A 23,513-nucleotide genomic window follows, 5' to 3' on the forward strand; every position below is an offset into this window, starting at 1 on the left:
TTTTGAGACAGAGTCTCACTCTGTTGCCCAGGCTGGAGTGCAGTGGCATGATCTCAGCTCACTGCAACCTCCACCTCCCGGGTTCAAGTGATTCTCCTGCCTCAGCCTCCTGAGTAGCTGGGATTACAGGCGCCAGCCACCATGCCGGGCTAATTTTTGTATTTTTAGTACAGACAGGGGTTCAGTATGTTGGTCAGGCTGGTCTTGAACTCCTGATCTTGTGATCCGCCTGCCTCGGCCTCCCTAAGTGCTGGGATTACGGGTGTGAGCTACTGTGACCAGCCTCAATAATTATTAAAAATAATCTTTCTAGGAGGGAGACACAGACAGCTACTAAGATACTAGGAACTGTTCTATTTCTTAAGCTAGATAATGGGTACACAGGTACTCATTTTACTATATATACATTGTATACTTATTTGAATGATATATGTATCAATATAAAAATAAGTTTTTTCAGTAGAAGCTGTGGAAATACTCCTTGAATTACAACATGAATCACAAACATCCAACATGCAGACAACGTATGCCCCCAGACAACTGCCCTGCTTCTTGGGGTAGAGAATAGTTAACAGTAAGGTCATAAAAATAATCATCATCTTTGGGAGGCCGAGGCGGGCGGATCACGAGGTCAGGAGATCGAGACCACGGTGAAACCCCGTCTCTACTAAAAGTACAAAAAAATTAGCCGGGCGTGGTGGCGGGCGCCTGTAGTCCCAGCTACTCGGAGAGGCTGAGGCGGGAGAATGGCGGGAACCCGGGAGGCGGAGCTTGCAGTGAGCCGAGATCGCACCACTGCACTCCAGCCTGGGCGACAGAGCGAGACTCCGTCTCAAAAAAAAAAAAAAATCATCATCATCAATATTCATAGTTTCCTATGTGCTAAGGACCGAGCTAAGAGCTTTACACATATTAATTCATTTAATTTTCACAATAACCCTATATGGTAGTTTCTACCACTCCGACATCATTAGTAAATGGAGAAGTCAATATTTGAATCCAGAGTTTGAATACCTAAGTTTTTGTCTTTTTTTTTTGAGACGGAATCTCACTCTGTTGCCCAGGCTGGAGTGCAGTGTCGCGATCTCGGCTCACTGCAAGCTCCGCCTCCCAGGTTCACGCCATTCTCCTGCCTCAGCTGCCTGAGTAGCTGGGACTACAGGCACCTGGCTAATTTTTTGTATTTTTAGTAGAGACGGGGTTTCACCGTGTTAGCCAGGATGGTCTCGATCTCCTGACCTCATGATCCACCTGCCTTGGCCTTGAATATCTAAGTTCTTCAACATCCACCTGAGATGGGGCTTCATTTAGAGAAAAAAATTCCTCAGGCAATCAGATTTCCTTCTTACCAGCTGATAGGAGAAACGCAAAACTCTATTTCTACAGCAAAGTCCTCTAAGTAGTGGCTATAATCTCAGCTGAGCTCATTTAAAAAATGTCACTTAAAATGTCAATATAATACTGAACTTCCAACAGTTCTATTCCATTACTATATTTCTCACTACACATATCATAGTACTATGTACTACTTTAAATTCCAAATAATCGAGTATACTTTTTATGCTGGCTTCCCATAGTCACATAAACCTCAACAGCTCTTTAGTCAATTAGCGGAAGGGGTGTGTGAAGAAAATTATGAGACATACTATGTAAACCTTAAAATAGTGTGTTGATGGTCTATTCAGGAAAGAAAATGCCCTAACTCTTCTCTGGAACTTAAAACAATTCCAGGTGATCTTGTTTTTTGCTCATGCAGAGAAAAGTAGTTCCCATGCTATTTCTTCAGTTCAAGTGAAATAACCGCCACTCCTGAAGGTTGAAGAGGCATGTAATAGATTTCTTGAATAAGGAACAGATGAATACATTTTGTACTCTAATATTAAATTTCAGATCATATAGGGGCTAACCACCCCCCCACCAACCAAACACTCTTAACAACAGTAGAAATATTAAATTCAAAAATTAAAATCAACTCAGATGCTTGGATGTTTGAAGTCCTCTCAAATTTTCTTGACATATTAATGGAATTAAAACTTCTGGTTTTAATCTGAGTCCTTAAGGTTTGCACATACTTTATTTTACTTACTCTTTACACTCTTTAGACACATGGGATGGTACTGTATATTTGCAATCCATGATCATTGTCAGTGTTTCACTGTCATTGGCTTCTTGAAAGGGCGGCTGCCCACACACCAACATGAAAAGGATCACTCCCAGACTCCAAATATCTATAAATCAAAGACATACTTTAAAATATTGGACTAATTAGAAAACCAAAAACATTAAGAGTAAAAGTGGGCTAACAATATTATTTTATCTTGAGCAGTCAAAAGCATTTAAATCTCAAAGTACAAACATCCATGAAGGAAAAGAAGCCTCAATAGGGCAGGGAAGGTGTCTGTCTTCTTCAATGTTTTTATAGTAATTGCTAGTACACAGTGAATGGTCAATAAACGTTCAATGAAGAGATAAATTAATGCCTTTGGTAACAGAGCAGTAACATCAACTGAAAAGTATCCAGGTGCCCAAGCCAACAGACAACACACTGCTGTTTTTCCCATGAGAATATATACCAGAAATAAAACTAATATATTAATACTCTGAGACCTGAAAAGAATTTTGCCTAAGGTCACAATTATCTCAAGTTGTTCTTTACCTCAATGCTAGTGAGGTAACCAGGTGACGTAACTCATGTCATTTTATATGCAAGAAAATTAAAGCTCAAGGAGGAAAGAAACATGGCCATCAATATAGTCAATCAGGAAAAAGACTGGTTATATATTACTCCAGAGGATGAAACTTGGTTACTTAAGAGACACATTTCAGCTTAAAAATGGATGAAACTTGGTTACTTAAGAGACACATTTCAGCTTAAAAATGGGGAACTACTCAATGGAGCCGTTACAATACCAGAAAAGGCAGTGAGTTATCCATCACTAAAAGTATTCCAGCGAAGGCAGGGCAAACATCTGTCTAAAATTTTGCATAAGGCATTTCTGCACCAATGGTAAGGCTGGGCTAGCTGACATCTAAGGACCTCTCAACTCTAGCATTAGACTAACTTTGACAGTAACAAACAACTCCTTACCCTTTTCATCATTAAATAAAAAGCAAACCCATCAATCATATGGGAAAATGATCTTTTGTTCAGATGAAAAAAAAATTTTAAGATGAAAATGACTTAGGAAAGGCATCACAAATCATTCATTCATTCCAGAAACTAAAGAACAGGCATGATAATATAAACATTCACATAATAAGAAACCAATTCAAGAAGTATTCTAGACCACAAAAGGCTTAAAAGAGAATGGAAGGGCAGACCACATGGCCTTGTCATCACATCTGTTAACATTCTACTGCTGTGGAAACAGCCATTTAAACTTAAAACACTCAAAATAATGTAGGTTCCATGTTATTTCCCAAGATAATTAAAACTTAATATCTTTTCCTTGGTTCAAACTAAACAAAGATTGGCAACAAAGGCAGAAACCCAAAAGTTACACGCAATGTGATTTTTTAATAGGTATAATAAATTTTACTAAGGATACTCTGATGGAAACTAATGCATCAGATGAAAAAAGCAGACTGAAATTCAACGTTTACATAATTGAAGATGAAAGGGACCTATGGATCATTCAGTCCAAACCCTTGGCTCTGCAGTGTCCCTAAGAGGTCTGACATCGCTTTTTGAATGCATGCGTTATCTGCCCCAGGACAGCAAGCTGACTCAGGAGTCCACTCCACTCACTGTCATTTCTTTGCCTTGACTTTGGAATTCAGAGAGCCATCCCCATTCAAAAATCAAACATATCTTAATAATGGCGACTAGTCACATCTATTCTTTAAATAGCCAGTGAAAAGAATTTATAACCCCAGTCCTAGTAGTACCTTATTAAGATTTTTTAAAGGAAATTTATACAGTTGATGTTTAACTTAAATCCTCCTCTTTGTACCAACTGAATCTGCTATTTTGGGTCACTTGTCCCAACTCCCAAGCCACCACTGTGAACAAGTGGCAATTACAATTATTCTCCCTTTATTGCAATGTGCACTTCATTTACAAAAAGTTAGGTTTTAGAAATTCACTGTAAGGTAAATCCCACCTTTCCAACTATGTCCATTATCCAAGGAGGGAAACCTACCAAGTTGTAAAAAATAATATGTACTTGGCTATCCCTCCACAGCAAAAAAAAGGGGTGATTTTAAATGGCTTACAATGAAAATACATAAACAATAAAAATCCAGGTAGTTAAAAACTTTTTCTTCTGTTGTTCAAATATTGACAATGTTTAATACGACTACTTATAATCATACCTAACCACTAACACATATGAATTTGAATACAATAAATTCATGTCTTTCCATATAAGTCCTACAAAACATCAACTTTTATAAAATGAGTTTAATTACATTATTTCCACTACTATCTCATACTATAACTGTACATAAACTAGTTTGGTTTTTTACCTCTTGTCCACGCCAAACTGGATATCTGATAGTGCAATTATTCAAAATAATGTTTTAAAAATATAATGAATAACATAAATATCAACTAACAATTACCCAACATTCTTATTTGACTGAAGAAAACTTTCTTTTTCTGTTAAAGATCAGCCTCACAAACAACAAGAAGTCCAATTATTTGGAAATTTTCTCTTCAGGATGATTTGTCCAATCACCTTAACACACTCTGCTTGTTATGATGTGATACATGATTAGAAGAATAAAAAAGAAGAAAAGCAACATAAATATACAGTCCCACAGTTTCCAGTTAGGGCTCAAATAATTTCTAAATATAGAAATGCTAAAAGGTTGAAAAACTTAGAAATACAATTCTATGTCAAGTAGGTGGCTAAGCTAAATGACATAATTTGAAGCATTTAAACTAGAAAAGAACAGCAGGGTAACTAAGTTTCAGAGAGGGCAAATGACTCTCCCACTGAGACAATGTGATTATTCAAGGGGCCATTTATTCCATATATTTATTTTCCAGACTTTTTTTTTTTTTGAGACGGAGTCTCGCTCTGTCGCCCAGGCTGGAGTGCAGTGGCGCCAGCTCACTGCAAGCACCGCCTCCCAGGTTCATGCCATTCTCCTGCCTTAGCCTCCCGAGTAGCTAGGACTACAGGCACCCACCACTACGCCCGGCTAATTTTTTCTATTTTTAGTGGAGACGAGGTTTCACTGTGTTAGCCAGAATGGTCTTGATCCCCTGACCTCGTGATCCACCCACCTCATTTTCCAGACTTTTTATTTCTCTTCTTACTTTACTTTTGTCTTTGAATAATTTTACTTTTTCATCCCAAGGGCCAAAGGAAAGAGATAAAAACAGGCCACTCAACAGAGCGCTACTTTAACCAAATTATTTTAAAATGTGTTCCCAATCTTTAAAATGGGAGTACTAATAGTAATCTACTTTCTTGTAAAGCTGCTGTGGACATCAAATGAATTAAAATAGAATCCATGCTAAGTATTCGGCACGGAGAAAACATTCAAAGGTGGCTGCTGCTGCCCTGCCCTGCTTCATCTGTGGCAGGCACTGTTCTTGGCATAGCAGACAGAGATAATTGAGAGATGCCCTTGCCCTTACAAGCCTCCCAAGCCACTAAGGATGCTCCAGTGGAAATTAGTGAAACAGATGTGGGAAACAGACAGTAGGTAAGTTCAAGGAGGCACAAGGCCAACACGGTTTGAGATGGGAGAGAGAAGAAACAGGGAAAGCTTCTTATTCTTAGTAATTCAGGTCTTTTAAAAGAAGGTGATGATTCAGGAGCTTGAGTCCCCAGAATTAGACATCTGGTATTATAGCACTAAGAATGGCATCAACAAAAATTATCCACCATATTCCTCCACAAATGGAGGTGGGAAGTGGTACCTGTCTTAATATAACATTCATTTTAAGCCAGGCACAGTGGTGCATGCCTACAGTCCCAGCTTGCAGGGAGCCTAAGGTGGAAGGATCACTTGAACCCAGGAATTTGAGGCCACAGTGTGCTAAACCGCATCTGTGAATAGCCATTGTACTCTAGCCTGGGCAACACAGCCAGACCCCATCTCTTAAGAAAAAAGAAAAACCATTCATTTTAGAGAATATTTTAAATTATCTTTTTCCATAAGAAAAAAAAAAAACCATGTTAACAAAACTACAAACTCCTAAGGTATAGACCACAGCCTCAGCTTGAGATCCTAAGACTGCAAGGGATCACCGAAACCGTAAATGGGGGATGGGGGTGTAACAGAGTGAAATGTACAGGGGACCTTATGCTATAATCATTTCCAAAAAATGTTAATGGAATTGTCTATTCATATTAAAGATCCACGGGTTAACAAACATCAACCATCTGAATCAAATTTCATATAGACACGACTATCTGAAGTGTATGTTTTTATTTCAGACCCAGCTATAGGCACTTGGTTAATAAAAATGAAAAAAGGGAAATATTTAATAAATGTAATTGGCTTGGTTAAAAAAAAAAAAACAAACCCCAACTCATGGAACTATGGGAAGGAGTGAAGAGATAATGAGGTTTTTCATAATATAAAGGGTGGGAGTTACAAGTTCCCCTTACTGGCTGCCTTCAAGCTAGCTGGAAATAAGGTCACAGAAATGAGCACTGAAGTCTTATCTGGCTAACACTCAGCAGGTCTATATAATATAACTGAATTATGCTATTTCTAGAGTTGGGGTAGAGTTTAAGATCAAAATGGAAACAAAACAGAATAAAAGAACATGCTAATCATTCATATGAGGAAAAGCAAATGCCAACAGGATGGGGAGGGGACTTCAGGACTACTGAGAGGTTTCCTAAAAAGTCATTTCTAAAGTGAATTATCTATACAACAAAAGAGGAGGATTAGAAAATAATAAAAATGGGAAGACCAGAAGAAGGGTTTTAGGTAGAAACCTCTACTTTTTTCCTTTTATCAGCTTTCTTTTATCAGTATAGCCATAAATCATGAAAGAAGCAATAGAACTAGAATGTTCTAAAACCACAGCAGATAAAATAGGGGCACCTTTTACAAGACCACTTAACAGCTGCCAAGATTTATACAATCACTTTTCAGTTCCAACTACGGTCACAAGCCACTGACATATGACCTAACACTAATGTAGAAGGCAATGCTTTCTTAGAATAGCAAGTATTGTTTCAGAAGTGTGTAGGTCCCAGGAGTTCTATAATAAAACCTAGGACCTTTGTTTTTTGTACAACACTCAGAAACCTAATTGCCCATGTTTATCCATCTGAATTCCTATTTACACAGAAGAACTACTTGTCTGCATTCAAAATCATGTAGAGCTTTGGTTACTAAAGATTCTTTCTTGTTCCAAACAAGATCAGTGGTTAGTTTTAAGGAACATGACTAGAAAGCATTCCAAAAGTAGAAAACCGTCAGATCATCTGAACAGCATACGAAAGAAGCAGAAGAGGAATGAAGAACTTGCACAAGTTTTTTAGATCTATTTTCTGATATGTCTAGTATTCCTGGTTTTATCAATACTCTAGTTAGAAGCAAGGTTTTATTATTTAACAGGGAAATGTTTCTTTTTCCCCTAGAAAGAATAAATGCCATCATCTGATACCTACTTTTTAAAACACTCCTTTCCCAGATCTTAATTCATCTAAATGTCCCTTGGGGACTTCAAAAATCAATGCTGCTAAAACTAAGCTTATCATTTTTTTCCCCCAAGTTTACTTCTCCCCATCTACCCTGGTCGGTACAATCTAAACTTAGGAGACATCCCAGACTCCCTACTCCGAGGGTCCTCTGACTTCCAGATCAAGAAGGCACTGCCAATTCTATCACGTGCTTAAAATCCTCCAATGATCCTCATCTTCCCCAAGGTCTTCCCACACTGCCCTCCAACTTAGAAACCTGGGCTACCTAACAATTTCAGCATCATCACAATGGGCTGTGATTACAGATATTCTATTTCCCTCCATTACTTGGAGCTCCTTGACTGCAGAATAGGGCCTTCTGTTGAGCAGGCCCTAGTCTACACTCAGTCAGGGCCTGCTCAACAGAAGTTTGCTGAATGAAAACCTGAAATAAAAAAGAGTTCTGCAAATATTGTGGGGCCCCCTCAAAAGGCAGCTGAAGCAGAGTTTTAGGGTACAGAGGAAAGTGGTGGTTATTACCAATCCCCCCCCCCCCCCCCCCACACACACACACACAAAGCTAAGAGGAAAAGGAGACTAAGAAGTGCTCAGAGCAGACTGTGGTGGGATAAATCAGGGAAGATAAGCTGCAGTTTATTTCAGTCACCTTCTTAAGGCCCTGTGCAAACTTGTTTTTTCAAGTTAAAACAGAAAAAGTTCAAGTAAGTCAAAGTGTTATCAATCACATATTGTGGGACTGCACACATTCACACAAATCCAAACCAGACAAGCAGCAGACACCCTTCCAACTCAGCATTCCTTCATAAAATCATTTTACAAGCCTGCTGTTGGTACCACTCAGGAAGAGTACTTTACAAATGAAAATGGAAAGGTAAGATGGCGAAAACATCATACTTGGGCGATTTCTTTCAGTGTGGCCTAATGAAAACAGCATGCCTGATCTAAAGCTTCAGAGAGACCCGGTTCAAATCCTCTGATGGCTGCTTAGCTGAGTTTCAATATGGATATACTCATCCAAGGGGAAACCCATTGGAGAACTGCTTCACCAGGGATACAGAGTGGCTTTTTAAATTTAGTTTCAAGCAGTGATTTCACATTTCAAATTTCCCACAAGATTATGACAAATGCAATGCAATTTTTAGGCTTATATGCTTAACTTCGAACTAGAAAGAAGAAACATTTAAATTTAACACCACATCTAAAAATGTCCAATTCTATTTGTCTAGTCAGTCAAATGCAACTAGATTAGAGACCTATATGAATTAGCATTTTATAAATTTGGAGTGACCACCAACTAAATGTTTTGGGTTTGATAGCTAGTGGAGTATTCTGATGTTTTCTTAAGTTGATGTTAAAAACACAGTCTTTTGGGCCGGGCGCAGTGGCTCACACCTGTAATCCCAGCACTTTGGGAGGCCAAGGCGGGCGGATCACGAGGTCAGGAGTTAAAGACCGGCCTGACCAACATGGTGAAACTCCATCTCTACTAAAAATAAAAAAATTAGATGGGCGTGGTGGCGGGCACCTGTAATCCCAGCTACTCAGGAGGCTGAGGCAGGAGAATGGCGTGAACCCGGGAGGCGGAGCTTGCAGTGAGCCGAGATAGCACCACAGCAGTCTGGCCTGGGCAAAAGAGCGAGACTCTGTCTCAAAAACAAAAAAAAATCAAAAACAAAAACAAAAAACAGTCTTTTGTGTGAGGCTGAGGTGTGCTAACGTAAGATGAATATACAAGCTATTAAAATACCAGTTGATAAAAATCACCTGCTGCAAATGGCAGGCTAAGAAAATGGGTTCTCTTTCAAAAAGCAAAAAGTTTAATGAAACAAAGCTTTCTGGGCACTGGGGATAAAAGTCAAGCAAGGGATGTCTTTTAACAGAAGATACATTATGCAGGTTTCTCTAAAATGTTTAAGCTTGCCAGGAAACTAACTTCCTCATTTGAGAGTAAAGAGAAATGAACTTTAAATAGCAAATTTAATATAACAAATTTCAAAATTCAAAATATTAGCTCTTGAAATGTTTGTTTTGGCTAGTTCTCCAGGCATAACACCTAAATTAGACATGTGGTTTTAAAATGTATGCAAAAAATCAGTATATCTTTCTAGGAATTACAATAAATACACAACCTGGTTGGTTCCACGTAGGATTATAACTTTCAGATTTTCCTTCATATTAAAAGTTTAGAAAAGTTCTCTCAAATATAACCACACATTTCCTGTTTTTCAAATTAACACTACTTTTTTCAGATTATGAAAGTAGTGCATATTTAATGCCAGTGAGATTTATTCTTTTTTCTTCCTTTTTTTTTTTTTTTTTTTTTTAGACGGAGTCTCACCCTATCACCCAGGCTGGAGTGCAGTGACATGATCACAGCTTACTGCAACCTCCACATCCCAGGTTCAAGCGATTCTTCTGCCTCAGCCTCCCGAGTAGCCGGAACCACAGGCACGTTCCACCATGCCCGGCTAATTTTTGTAGTTTTTAGTAGAGACGGGGTTTCACCACATTGGCCAGGCTGATCTTGAACTCCTGACCTTGTGATCCACCCGCCTTGGCCTCCCAAAGTGCTGGGATTACAGGCGTGAGCCACCACGCCCGGCCTAACGCCAGTAAGATTTATTAGCAGCCTGTGGGAGGGCCCCATACTCACCAACACCATAGATAATCCTTACTATTAGCCTATTAGGTAAAATTATAAAGATCTGTTTTAATGTATACTGGCCTGATTATTTTTTCCCTAATTTCTTTAAGGTATAATTTATATACAACAAAATTCACCATTTTTAGGGTGCATTTCTCCAAGTTCTGACAAATGCAGTCACGTAACAACTACCACTATCAAGATACAGAGCAGCTGTGTTACCCCAAAATTTCCTTTGTGCCTCTTTGTAGTCATCCCTTCCCCAAGCCCAGCCCCTGACAACCACAGCTATTGTGTGTCCTTGCAAGTTTTGCCTAGAAATGGAGTCACAGAGTACGTAGTCTTTGCAGTCTGGTTTTTCTCAATAATGCATTGAGATTCACTCATGTTGTTGTACACATCAATAGGTCACCATTTTTCATGGCTGAATAGTATTCCATTGTGTAGATGTTCCACAATTTATTTCAGTTTGGGACAGTTTAAAGTCACAAAAAAAGTGTGTACAGGCTTTTGTATAAACATAAATTCTCATCTCTTGGGTAAATACCTAGGAGTGAGTTTGCTGGGCCACTGCTGGGTAAGTGTATGTTTATCTTTCTAAGAAACTGCCAAATGATTTTTCTAACTGGTTATACGATTTTACATTCCCACCAGAAATGTATGAGCGTTTCAGTTGCTCCATTCACGCCCTTGCCAGCTCTTGGTATTGTCAGTTTTAAAAATTTTAGCTATTCTAATAGGTGTGGTTTTAACTTGCATTTCCCTAATGACTAATGGTGTGGAACATCTGCATGTGCTTATCTGCCATATTATGTCTTTTCTGGTGAATTATTCAATATTTTTCTTTTTTGGATCATGCTCTTGGTACTGTACAAAATATCTTTGCCTAAGCTAAGGTTGCAAAGATCCCCTATGTTTTCTTCCAGAAGTTTTATAGTTTTTCATTTTACATTTATGTCTGTGACAGATTGAGTTTTTACAAATGGCGTGAGGTACTGATCAAGGTTCATTTTATTGCATATGGATATCCAACTGTTGCCACAGCATTGCTGAAAAAAACGGCCCTTTCTCCATTGAATTGCTTTAGCACCTTTGTTGAAAATCAACTGGCCACATATGTGTAGGTTTATTTATGGACTTTCTATTCTATTTCACTGATCTGCCAGTCTACTCTTTGCCAATACAGTTTTTTTTTTTTTTTTTTTTTTTTTGGGATGGAGTCTCGCTCTGTCGCGCAGGCTGGAGTGCAGTGGCATGGTCTCGGCTCACTGCAAGCTCCGCCTCCCGGGTTCCCACCATTCTCCTGCCTCAGCCTCCCATGTAGCTGGGACTACAGGCGCCCGCCACCACTCCTGGCTAATTTTTTGTATTTTTAGTAGAGACGGGGTTTCGCCGTGTTAGCCAGGATGGTCTCGATCTCCTGACCTCGTGATCCGCCCGCCTCGGCCTCCCAAAGTGCTGGGATTACAGGCGTGTGCCATCACGCCTGGCCTACCAATACAGTCTTTATCATTGTAGCTTTTCTACTAAGTCCTGAATACTCTAATTATTTGCAAGGTTAAACTTCTTCTTTTACTGGCTAGTTATATAACTTCTTTAATAAATTTTCTTTTCATTTGTCTAGGGGAGTTTGTCACTGATTTGTAAGAACTCTTTCTACATTAAGAATAGTAACCATTTCTTATATTACAAATATTGCCCCAACTTGTTTGCATTATAATTTTGTTTCGAATAATATGTGTACTACATCCATCAACTGTAATCAAAGCTACTACCCTTTTCCTTATGACTCTTGCTTAGAAAGGCCAAGATCATATGAATATTCACTTTTTTCTTAATTATTCATATACAAATCCTTAATTCACCTGGAATTTATTTTGAAACAGACATACATAGAAATCAATCATTTCTTCTCCAAATGTTGAATTTTTCCAGTCAATTTATTAATTCTTCCTCTTATGTTGTCTAATAATAGAAGAATTTAAAATGATTAGACCCTGTTCTTTTTTCTGCATCACTCAGAATGACCAGCTGAAGAACCATGCTAAGATACAGCAGTGCCCCTGCAGGCATCAGTCTCTATGCCAAAAAGCCACAAAGCAGACACTGATATGTATATTCAACAAATGTGCAGCAGCACTATTTCCCAGGCACTGCGCTAGGTGCTGAGATATAATCATAATGAAACTAAAAGGTTGGCAATGACGGGACCTAGGTGAGACAGCACTACCGCACTTTGTGTCCTGGGACTTGGCCAAAATTCACCTCTGTTCATTCACTCACAAAGAAAGTAACAACCACCTGGCTTTAAAAGATGCCTCCATCTTATCTTCCATCAAAGATTCTCCTATTAGAGCTGCTTCCATGATAAGCAGGTGCCTTGCCTTACCTCCAGAGGTGCCCATAAGCACTCTTAAACACTTGGACTTCAGGTGGGAAGGAGAGGCGCACACCGTGTTTTTTAAGTTTTTGATGATGATTTCATGATTCTTTCTCATCTTGCTGCTATCAATCAGGGCACCTGACTTTAGGAGGTCCCTATGTTACCTATCAGCTGACAGCTGGAAATACGAATTTACTGAACTTGCTAGAATTATACGTAAAATTAACTAAATAAGGATCTGAGTGAGACCCTGAATGACAGCTACGAGCAAAATACATGAGCTTTGTACATGGACTTAGGACAGTCCATTTCATCTACCAGGAGCCTTTATTTGCTTGCTTCCTGGTGCTCTTCTGGGTTTAGGACAACTCAAAAACTGGTAAGTGATCAATAGGCAGTCCTCTAATTGGTAAGATTCACGGATAGCTAAGGATTCTGAAGATTGTTTATCTTACATAAAGTAACATAAAAACAATTTTGGAAAGCCTCCTTACCATATGAAAAGCTGTCCCCTTTGTTCTCCTGACAACAGCTGGAAGAGTCAAAGGTTACAAAGTCAGGGGACACTCAAGTTCTCTCTCTATTCTTGCCTCTACTAATTAATAAATTCATTTTGATACTGAAGCTAGATGGTAAATCCAAGAAATTCTTATCAAGTTGTTTACTGATATTGATAATACAGCCTTGAATGGGATAGAGGGCAAGGTATCTCACAAACTGATAACTGAGTACAAAACTAGAACTAATCTAAAACCAAGGGAATCTTCTGCCTCCAGGTGGAACATAATGGGTTTCAGCCAAACGAAGGTTCTGCTATAATAACTTAAAAAAAAAACAAACCTTGAAAAAATCATGTTTGTAAAGGTGTGGGAGTAACAGGAATACATGAGCTAAAATTCAAAGTCATGAAGAGCCCTTTCCAGACCTAAAGCAAAAATCCATCTAAGAATCTTAAAAGTGTGACCTCAGGACAATGGATCACAAATGTTCCTAAAAATGATTAAACCTAATCAACTTATATTATACACTAATAAACAGGCTTTTTTGGTAGCGTATCTTATTAAAACTCTGAAAATACGTAAATTTGGGAAAAAAAAAAACAACCCAGCTACTCTGATACAAGAATACAAGCTTGGCGTTGACTAACATTTAATACATTTCATTGTAATCAACTGATTGGTGTTATAGTGTATACATTAGTATATACACAAAACACTTTGTTAAGCCAGTTTTAGTCCTCTAGAAACTAATCACTACTGAATACAAAGCTGAGAATCACAACCTGGAACACGGTGATGAATCAGTCACACGATCTCAGGGGCTTCCTTCCACCTACTGGAGCTCCCAATCCATGTTAAGTCTCTTTTAAACCCTAACAAGGACCTCCAAATGTCAGTGGAGAGTTGATACATACAAACTCTGTTATACAAAATGTGTTTTTAAGAAAACCATCTAAAATATACCAAACATCTACAAGTCTATCTGACTTTGGGAAATAAAAAGAATACTGTACCCAATGACTTGATGTTTCCTTTGGAAACAGACCCATTTATAACCTTACCTACAATTTTCCATTAGAATCCCCTACTCAAGTCATATCTATGAAATTTAAAACACAATAGGGAAAATGAGAGATCTAGTATATAAAACAACAATGAATGAGTCACATATTCAAAGGCACAAAAATAAGAATACTATTACATGTGTATTTTATGTCCCAAAGCTTATTTCAAAACTGTTTGTGTTCATCCAAATAGTTGTGGGTCCACTTTTTACTCAATTTCATAAGCTTGAAAGATCAGATCCAAGAAAGGGCTTCATGGTGCTCAATAAACACCTCTGAAACTAACCCAAAATGTATGTTTGTATCTCTCTGAAAACAGGAATCACAGCTTTCACTGGGTCCTCTAAGAGTCTAGGACTCATTAAATATAACATATACAAGGCAAGGAAAAGGAATTACGACACGAGCAAAGAGACCAGGAAGAACCATAGAGGGTGACCACAATTAATGTAATCTTCATTTCCTTGGTTCATCTCTGTAACATTTATTAATTTAAATAAAGATTAAGAGCTTGTTACGTTTGCCAGGTGATAGGACACTGACAAAATATAAACAAACACACAGTCCCCTCTCTCAAGGACCTTACTATTGAACAAGGGGGACAAGTGAGCCATCTGGAGTGAGGCAGGCTTGGCATCGCCCCATCCAATTCCAAAGAGAAAGGGCAATCAGGGCATGTGTTCTCCTAACTTCATCATCCTCCTTTTTTAGCCATCCACAGCCCCTCTTTTATTTTTACCCAGCAAAATAGTATGCCTACTCTGTGCCTGGCTGCATCCCAGGTGCCGAGATTTAGATATATCTATGAAGAGGGTCTCACTCTAAAAGGTCTTGTTTTCCAACTTACCAGACATATTACAAAGGCTGAGAACCTATAATTTTTTTCTTGGGTTTCAGAGTTTAAAATCTAAATTAAAATATTAAAAATATTAAATTAGGCACTGTTTACACTACACTAGAAATACTTATTACAACTCTATATAAGGCTAATAGATCAACCTGATAACCATACATGCAACTTCCTAATGTGCTGGGACAGGGACTCCCCAGGAACTGAGACCAGTCACTAACTAGTCCCACCTGGCTCCTCTCAGTGAGCACAAGAGAGTGATCAAGCATAGCAGCCTGCATGTAAACAAACAAACCGATTCTTTTTTTTTTTTTTTTTTGAGACAAAGACTCGCTTTGTCGCCCAGGCTGGAGTGCAGTGGCACGATCTCAGCTCACTGCAACCTCCGCCTCCCAGGTTCAAGCGATTCTCCTGCCTCAGCCTCCTGAGTAGCTGGGATTACATGCATGCACCACCACACCTGGCTAATTTTTGTATTTTTAGTAGAGACGGGGTTTCATCTGGTTGGCCAGGCTGGTCTCGAACTCCTGGCTTCATGTGATCCACCTGCCTCAGCCTCCCAAAGTGCTGGGATTAAAGGGGTGAGCCACAGCACTGGGCTCGATTCTTTAGTACATTCTAAAACACTAAAACAACTTTTAAGAGTTCAGTCTGTTCGGCAACATGCAATGCGAATAACAGAATTCCAAATTTATTGTGTTAGAAAGTTTGCTCTAATGCTGATTTTTCTGTCTTGCAAACTTATCTTTCTTCTTCAACAGGCATACATTTCTTACCTCAAAAAGTTTAAAAAAAAAAAGAAAATTTAATATTTTCAACTCCCTAAAGGTTTCCCATGTTACGACCTAAGGTGAGTGTAAGTGATTCAGTTTCCATATGTATTTTTGTACTAAAATAGCTACTGTTTTGAGTGGTTTGAAAAGCCCTTCTGAAGTTCTAAGAAACTAACCTGCTATCAAATAAACACCAAGACTTTCATCTCTTTTTTTATCTAACATTTTAAAAAAGAAAGAAAAATCCCTACTTTAGAAGTTAACCTATTCCCTAAATACAAATAACATAACATTCTGAAAGTTAAATACAACTAAAAACAACATGTGAGAAAAACACAAGAGCAAAGGTCCCGGGCCTGCCCTTCCTCCCCATTTTCCCACGGCAGCCAACATTTCAGAAATTCCCCTGAGGACAAATTTCCAAATGGGACAAGGGTACCTCGGATACTCTGCCTCCCACATTGAGAAAGAGGCAGGAAAGGAAAATGAGGCCAGGATCTAATGTTAAGTGTCCCTCTGGGACCACAGCACCAACACCATAGAAACATAAAGGATCCTGTGATGTTTCCCAAAGCAGCAGCACTGAGACAGTGACATGTGATGGACTGAGGGCTAATTTTGTGTCTGGCGTTATGTTAAGTACTTTACATGTATTCATTCATCTAATCCCCTCAATAATCCTAAAGGCAGGAACTATGAACCCCATTTCACAAATGGAGGTAACAGAGCCCAGAGATGCAAGTCAAGTGGGGAAAGAGAACAGGCAGTGCTGGGGCCCTACACCTCTGGAGAAGAAGCTGAGGCCTCACTGAGGGGTGACATGTGGGCAAGAAAATCAGGGGCAAGAGTGGCTAGGCAGAGGAGGGAGATGGATGGCCCTGAGGTAGGACTAGGCTTGGAGTGTGCCTAACAGCAAGGCGGCAGCATGGCTGGAGCTGAGGGAGCAACTAGGAAGGTAGTGAGAGGAAAGTCTGGGAAGAAATGGAGATGCCAATCTTTTGGGCTGTGTTGGCCACGGTGAGGATGTGGTTTTGATTCAGACTGAAATGGAAGGTCTCTAAATAGTTTTCAGCAGAGGAATAACATGATCCAACTTGAATTGTACAAAGAAAGGGTAAACATTGTTTTCCTTATGAGTAAGGGTTACCTGAAACTGCCACCTCAGTCTGCTGACCCGAGGAATTCTCTCCTTACAGCTGCTCCCCACTGCAATTTCCGACGTACTCTTGCCCAAAGCCCCAGATCCTCCTCTCATCTGGAACCTTCCACATCAGAGAACTGTGGTAGAAGAAACAAAGGAAAGAAAACCTGCCCCTAAAATCCCTCCTTTCTCTTGTCGCCTTTCTAAAATACACACACTTATGCCAGTCAGCCCCATTAGGAAGTTCAGACAAACTACCCAGATTCAGCGCATGAGTTCTGCTTTGAAATTTATATAAATATTAACTTTTGGTTTTTGTTCATGTACCAGAACTTACAATGATCAATTGTGCACACCTTTGTCATTTTACACAGGATTTTAGAGGAAGGGAGTAAGAGGCACTAAGGACCCTTTTAAAACAAACAAAAAATCCCTTTCTAGTTAAAAGCACTAACAGCCCTTAGAAAACTGCAAAGGTACTATGAACCCAAGAAAATGAGTTGGAATGAGGCGGTGTGGTAATCTGACCTGCACAGGACCAGGGGCACTAATCAGAAGCTCCAGGCAACGGCAGTGGAAAGGAAGCAGGCAGAACAGTCTCCTCAGGGAAGAGGAAAGGACAAGCAATCAATGCAGAGGAGTTTCCAAGGGGGCGGGGAGGGGGGGTCTAGCTTGAAGTTCCAGACACTGGCTCTGAGGACACACATCAGAAAAAATTTCCAAGGGGTCTAAAATGTGGTTTCCACTTATCCCTAAATGAGCAGACAGTGGTTAAAAATGGGAGGCAGGGAAGAAAAAAAGAATTAAGCTCCAATTATCAACATCAAAAAAGAAATATTCCCGTTTACTCTTTAAACTTAAAGAAGTTAAAAACAATTTTTAAAGAACATCAGAATTTGAAATGTTGAAAATATCCTTTTCCACTAATATCTAAAAATATTTGACTCTATAGGTTAAAATCAGCAGTAGGCAAGGCTGGATGCATATTATAATTGCATGGAAGCTTCTGAATGTGAGCCTAAGCCAAGTCAATCTGAATCACAATCTCTAGGGGTGGGGCCCAGGCAACTAGGTATTTTTGAAAAATCTCCCCCCAGGTGAAACTGATGGATGGTGACCACTGAGAGCCACCAGTTTAAATCTTACCCTGCCACTAAACTAGAATAAATTATACATTAGTATCAACATATATTTTGTTTGATCTGAGCCTTGTAACACAGTGAGAACAGTAAGTACCACAGCTAAAAATCAGTGGGGAAAATAAAACACACATAAATGATTTCTATCATTTTTTCAGTCTGCTCAAATACTTTTAAATGACTGAAAAACCCACCTATATGGTACCTATAGACTACCTCCCATAAACATTTCATGCTCAAGAATCTTTACTAATTCTAAATACTTTTTATTTACAGAGGGTTTATGCCAGATCAATTTTTAATTGTGGTTTCAGAAATATTTGTTTCTTATAGGCGTGTGAAATTTCAGGAAGCTTAGGAAAAGATTTTCATTTTTTCCTTCTGGTTTTATATGACAAGTGGTAACATTATAGATGTATAAAGTATCTTTCAGAGTATGTGACATTTCATTTGGCAGCTGGGTGATGGTGTGTGCTACATTTCTATGGATACGTTGTTCGTTTCTTGACAATTTAATATTACACTAGTGACTATGCCTGGGCCCCAAGCTGCAACGCAGTTTGTGCTGGGCACACTTAACCAGGCAGGTATTATTTTTAATAAAACTTACTTTAAAGTAGATCAAACCTCTTTCCCTAACCATAGAAGAGGCACAGATCACCCCTTTAAAACAGATAATCCCCAACTCCACAGTCAGGAGTAGTCCCTGTGACACAAGTCTAATGTCTTCTAATCTAGAAGTCATCAGGGCCTGTATATCCAAATGGTAAATAGTACAAGAGTAAGTACTATAAAAGTTAAAACAAATTCTGCCTCTGGGAAGAGAAGGTCCTCTGAAAAACTGAAACGTTACTAAAACATTTGTTTCTAATAAACAATGACTTAAAATGGGAAATGAAACTACACATTCAAATTTGGTGCCACTTGGGAAGGACTGTAAAAATAAATACATTAATAGCATCTCTGGAATCTGAAATAAAAGGTGTTATCGATTTCTGTATAACTTATAATTGCAGATTTTTTTTAAGAGATGGGGCCTCACTACCTTGCCCAGGCTTATAGCACAGTAGCTATTTCCAGGCACTATCCCACTATTGATCAACACAGGAGTTTTAACTTGCTCCATTTCCGAACTAGGCCAGTTCATCTCTCCTTAGGCAGCCTAGTGGTAACCCTGGCTCCCAAGAGGTCACCATATTAATGTCCAACTTAGTGCAGACACGCGATCGGCATAATACACTACAGCCTAGAACTCCTGGGCTCAAGTGGTCTTCCTCCTGTCTCAGCCTCCTGAGTAGCTGGGACTATAGGTGTGAGCCACCACATACAGCTATAATTGCAGATTATTTATAAACCAAAAAGAAAATTTCTGATTCATGTATGACCTTTTTTTAAAATTTTTTTTTAAGAGATGGAGTCTCACTGTGTTGCCCAGGCTGGACTTGAACTCCTGGGCTCAAGCAATCTTACCGCCTCAGCCTTTTGAGTACCTGGGGCTATAGGCACATACTACCAGGCCTGACTTCATTTATGTCCTTCTGAAATAGTTCAAAGTTCTATCAAAAGGTTTTACGGCTTACTTAGGCTGTACTATCTTACACGAAGGAGTGATCCTTTAAAAAATATTTAAACATTTTAACATTATACATAATGCTACAATCACAATTCTTCTGGTGGATACCCATTTCCAAAATTCTCTAAAAGACTCTTTTATAGGAAAGAGTCTACTGAGGAGCTATTTTATCACAGACTAGGGTAGACAGAAATGACAGTCTTAAGTACAACTCTTGGCTTGAATATGTCAAGATTTCCAAAAACTGGCATATTATACAAATGATAAGAAACAGTAAGTCAATAGCTATAAAGAATGTCTCAATTTATATTTTATTAATTTACCTTTTCACAAGACAAGGCAATTCATTTCAGACAGACCAGAGATAGCAATTTTTAAATGCATACTGGATTTTAAAATGTTCTTTACATGTAGTAAGTTAAGCCAAATAAAGATGCTTAAGAACACAATTCTGATATGTCTATATCCTTCCTCATTATGGAAGATTTTAAGGCATTATGAATCAGAAAAAGTTAAGAATCAGTGCTCTAAAATACAAGTACATACTTTTAACATGGTGAGGGGTAAATGCTCTCACCTCAGTAGAGAAATTTTTCTGCTGATTATCTGGTTTTATATTTATTTTTACAAAACAAAAAGTACCAGTGTAAGACTGACATTTGTTAGAATGCATCTGAACACTGCAAAATATAGTGTGTTGCTGTCACACCAACCTTCATTCCCAGACCATCATCAGGCATTACTGCTAAAAACCAAAACCACACTACTCAATAAGCCAGAAACACCCACACTGGGATACTTGCCTTCCAGTTAATGAATAATATGTATCTATATTCAAACTTTTCATTTTGAAGTAATTATAGATTCACAAGAGTGGCCAACAAAACAAATGGATAGGTAAGTTTCATGTATTCTTCACCCAGTTTCCTCCAATAGTAACATCGTGCTTAAATATAGTAAAATATCAAAACCAGGAAACTGACATTGGTACAGTCCACAGAGCTTATTCAGATTTCATCATTTCTTTCACATGTATTTATTTGTGTATGTAGTTTCTATGAAATTTTTATCACATGTGAAGATTTGTATAACCACCAGACACAGAAGTGCTCCATCACCACAAGGCTCCTTCACGCTATCTTTTACAGGCACACCACCCACCACCATCTCTAATTCCTGGCAGCCACCAATCTGTTCTCCATTTTTATAGTTTTGTTATATCAAGAGAATTTTATAAATGGAATTATATAGCATGTAACCTGAGATGATTGTTTTTGCCCCTTGAAATCCATCCAAGTTGTTGTATCAATAGTTTATTCCATGGTATGAATATACCACAGTATAACAATTAACATGTTTAAGGATAACACCTGGGCTGTTTCCAGTTTATGGCTATTATAAATAAAACTGCTATGAACATCCATGTACAGATTTTTGTGAATACAGATATTCATTTCTCTGGGACAAACACCCAAGAGTGCAACTGCATATTTAGTTTTATAAGAGCATATTTACTTTTATAAGAAACTGTCAAACTATTTTTCAGAGTGTCTGTGGTAGTGATTTCTATCGTTATTCTTTTCATAATTGTTCTAGTTATTCTACGTTCTTTGCCTTTCCAGACACATTTTAGAATAATGTGGTCTATGTTTATAAAACCCCTGCAGAGTTTTGATAGGAATTATGTTAAATGTCTAGATCCATTTGGGGAAGACTGGCATCTGTACTATGTTTATTTCAATTCATGAACGCATGTCTCTCCATTTATTTAGGCCTTCTTTGATTTCTATCATTAATTTTTTTTTTTGTTAGATGTGTTCTGTTAGATGTGTATCTAGGTATTTCACTTTCTTTGGCATGACTTTAAATTTCAGTCTCTACATGTTCATTATCCGTATAGAAAAGCAATTGATTTTGTGTTGATCTAATATTCTGTGATATTGCAGAATTCATTTGATATTCTAGGAATTTTTCTGTAGATTCCATGAGATTGTCTATGTACACATTCATGTCATCTGAAAGCAGAAACACTTTTATTTCTTCTTTTCCTATCTTTATATAACCTTCAGTACTATGTTGAGTAAAAGTGATATGTGTACATCCTTGCCTTGTTTCTCAACTTAGGACGAAAGCATTCAGTCTTTCACCATTAAGTAGGATGTTATCTGTAGGGTTTTTGTAGATTCTCTTTATAAAGTTGATGTTCTTCTCTATTCCTTGTTTACTTAGAGCAGGCAAAGAATAATATTTTAATGTAGGACAAAATACAGATTTATAAAGAAAAGATGTCTAGTTTTTTACACACCAATATGTGTGAGGACACACCCCATGACTCTAAACAATTTCCATTAAATGCTGAACTGCAAATGAGAAATGTTGTAGAGAGTGTATAGGCTTTTTGTTATATTCAAGACTTAATCTAAATCCAAACATTTGCACTGCATCCATATGGAGCCATGTTTCAAGTAATTCAGCTTTCATTGATTACTGCATAATTGGTAGTAAGAAATAATGCAGAGACTGAATATTTCATCTTTGAAATAGTCTATAAACTAGGAAACGCCTAAAATAAGGGTTTTTAAATCCAGATCTGTAACATCCTAAGACTCCAAAACTTAGGTGAGATGACGAAGTTCTCAATACCAAATTTAACTCATTTTAACTTGAAAATAAGAATTTTTAGGAAAGTAGAAAAAGGTCATAAATAATGTCAGGGTTTTACAACTATTGAAAAGTTGTGAATCTATTATTTAAGAAACAATTTTCCCATTTTAGAGTTTCTATAATGAAGAAAATTTTAAAGTATCATTTTTTAAAGAGTAAGTTCTTTCCTAATGCTGCTCTGACGAAACCTTTACTTATCAAGAAATTCACTTGGAACCTCACTACAAGCAGGCCACCCCACAGGACAAGCAGCCAGGCATCCATCGGTTTCAGCAGAGCCTGGTCGCTCAGAGCAAAGACATTACACCTGTCTTGGCCTAGCAGGCACAGGTTCATTGTCTTGTCTCTTCTTCCTCTGAATAAACTGATGTGACAAGCAGCAATGAGCTCTCCACGGTGTACACCACTGCACTGCACTCTACTACAGGAATTCCACACACTGCAATGAGAGATTCCAGGATTTTTCACACAGATCCTTTTTCTCCCTATCCTTTCTGACTCTGTGAAATCAACTTAATACACATTCTTGAAAGCCCAAAGAGCTGACTGAATCAATAGTGTATGAGCATGATCTAGCTACCCTTCCTCTTCCCAAATCCCTAGATATGACAGAAACGGTAGAAGGCAGGTAGGATCAGACTGAAAGAGGAAACCAGAGCCCCAAAACCCAGCTGGGGGGCTTCCGTGGTGCTCTTTTCTAGATGATGCACACTGGAAACAGGAAAGAACTGTACCCAGACAACCATTAGAAGGATTAACTGAGGACTAGTTTCCTACCTTATAATTCTACACTAGCCCCAAGCATGTCCAGGCAGACATGTGTTCCAGGTTTTCTGTAGACTGTCTTTATCAAGTTGAGGATGTCCCTCTCTATTGTGGACATTAGGAACACAGAGAGAGGGATGGTGTCCCAGAGGAATATTAATAACCTAACAAATAGTAAGACCAGATACCAGGGCTTCCCAGTTAGCTGTATGACCCTGCTCCTCACCCATATCCACTAGAGTACTCAGACACCATATTCACAGACAAGGTATCTGGAAATCTCAAAAACAGAGATGAACAAACAACTAACATCTCCAAGAACGTAGGAAAAATGAGTACAATGAGAGAGAGGAACCAAGTTCATCAAACAGAAGCAACAGCACCCAAGAAAACCTGCT

The 23,513-nt window shown here is 38.5% G+C and overlaps 1 protein-coding gene across 6 annotated transcripts in view; it reads right to left on the minus strand.

Annotated features, from left to right (window-relative positions):
* SNRK (SNF related kinase) overlaps positions 1-23,513 on the minus strand; it is a 66,719-nt gene that overhangs the window by 17,101 nt on the left and 26,105 nt on the right. For all 6 annotated transcript variants that reach the window (XM_055280985.2, XM_063636616.1, XM_055280995.2 and 3 more), the window contains one exon: positions 2,087-2,228. In XM_055280985.2, coding sequence (XP_055136960.1) covers positions 2,087-2,228 — 142 coding nt within the window. The remainder of the gene's footprint in view (positions 1-2,086; positions 2,229-23,513) is intronic.

Source organism: Symphalangus syndactylus, chromosome 1 (genome assembly GCF_028878055.3).
Source record: "Symphalangus syndactylus isolate Jambi chromosome 1, NHGRI_mSymSyn1-v2.1_pri, whole genome shotgun sequence".
Lineage (NCBI taxonomy): Eukaryota > Metazoa > Chordata > Mammalia > Primates > Hylobatidae > Symphalangus > Symphalangus syndactylus.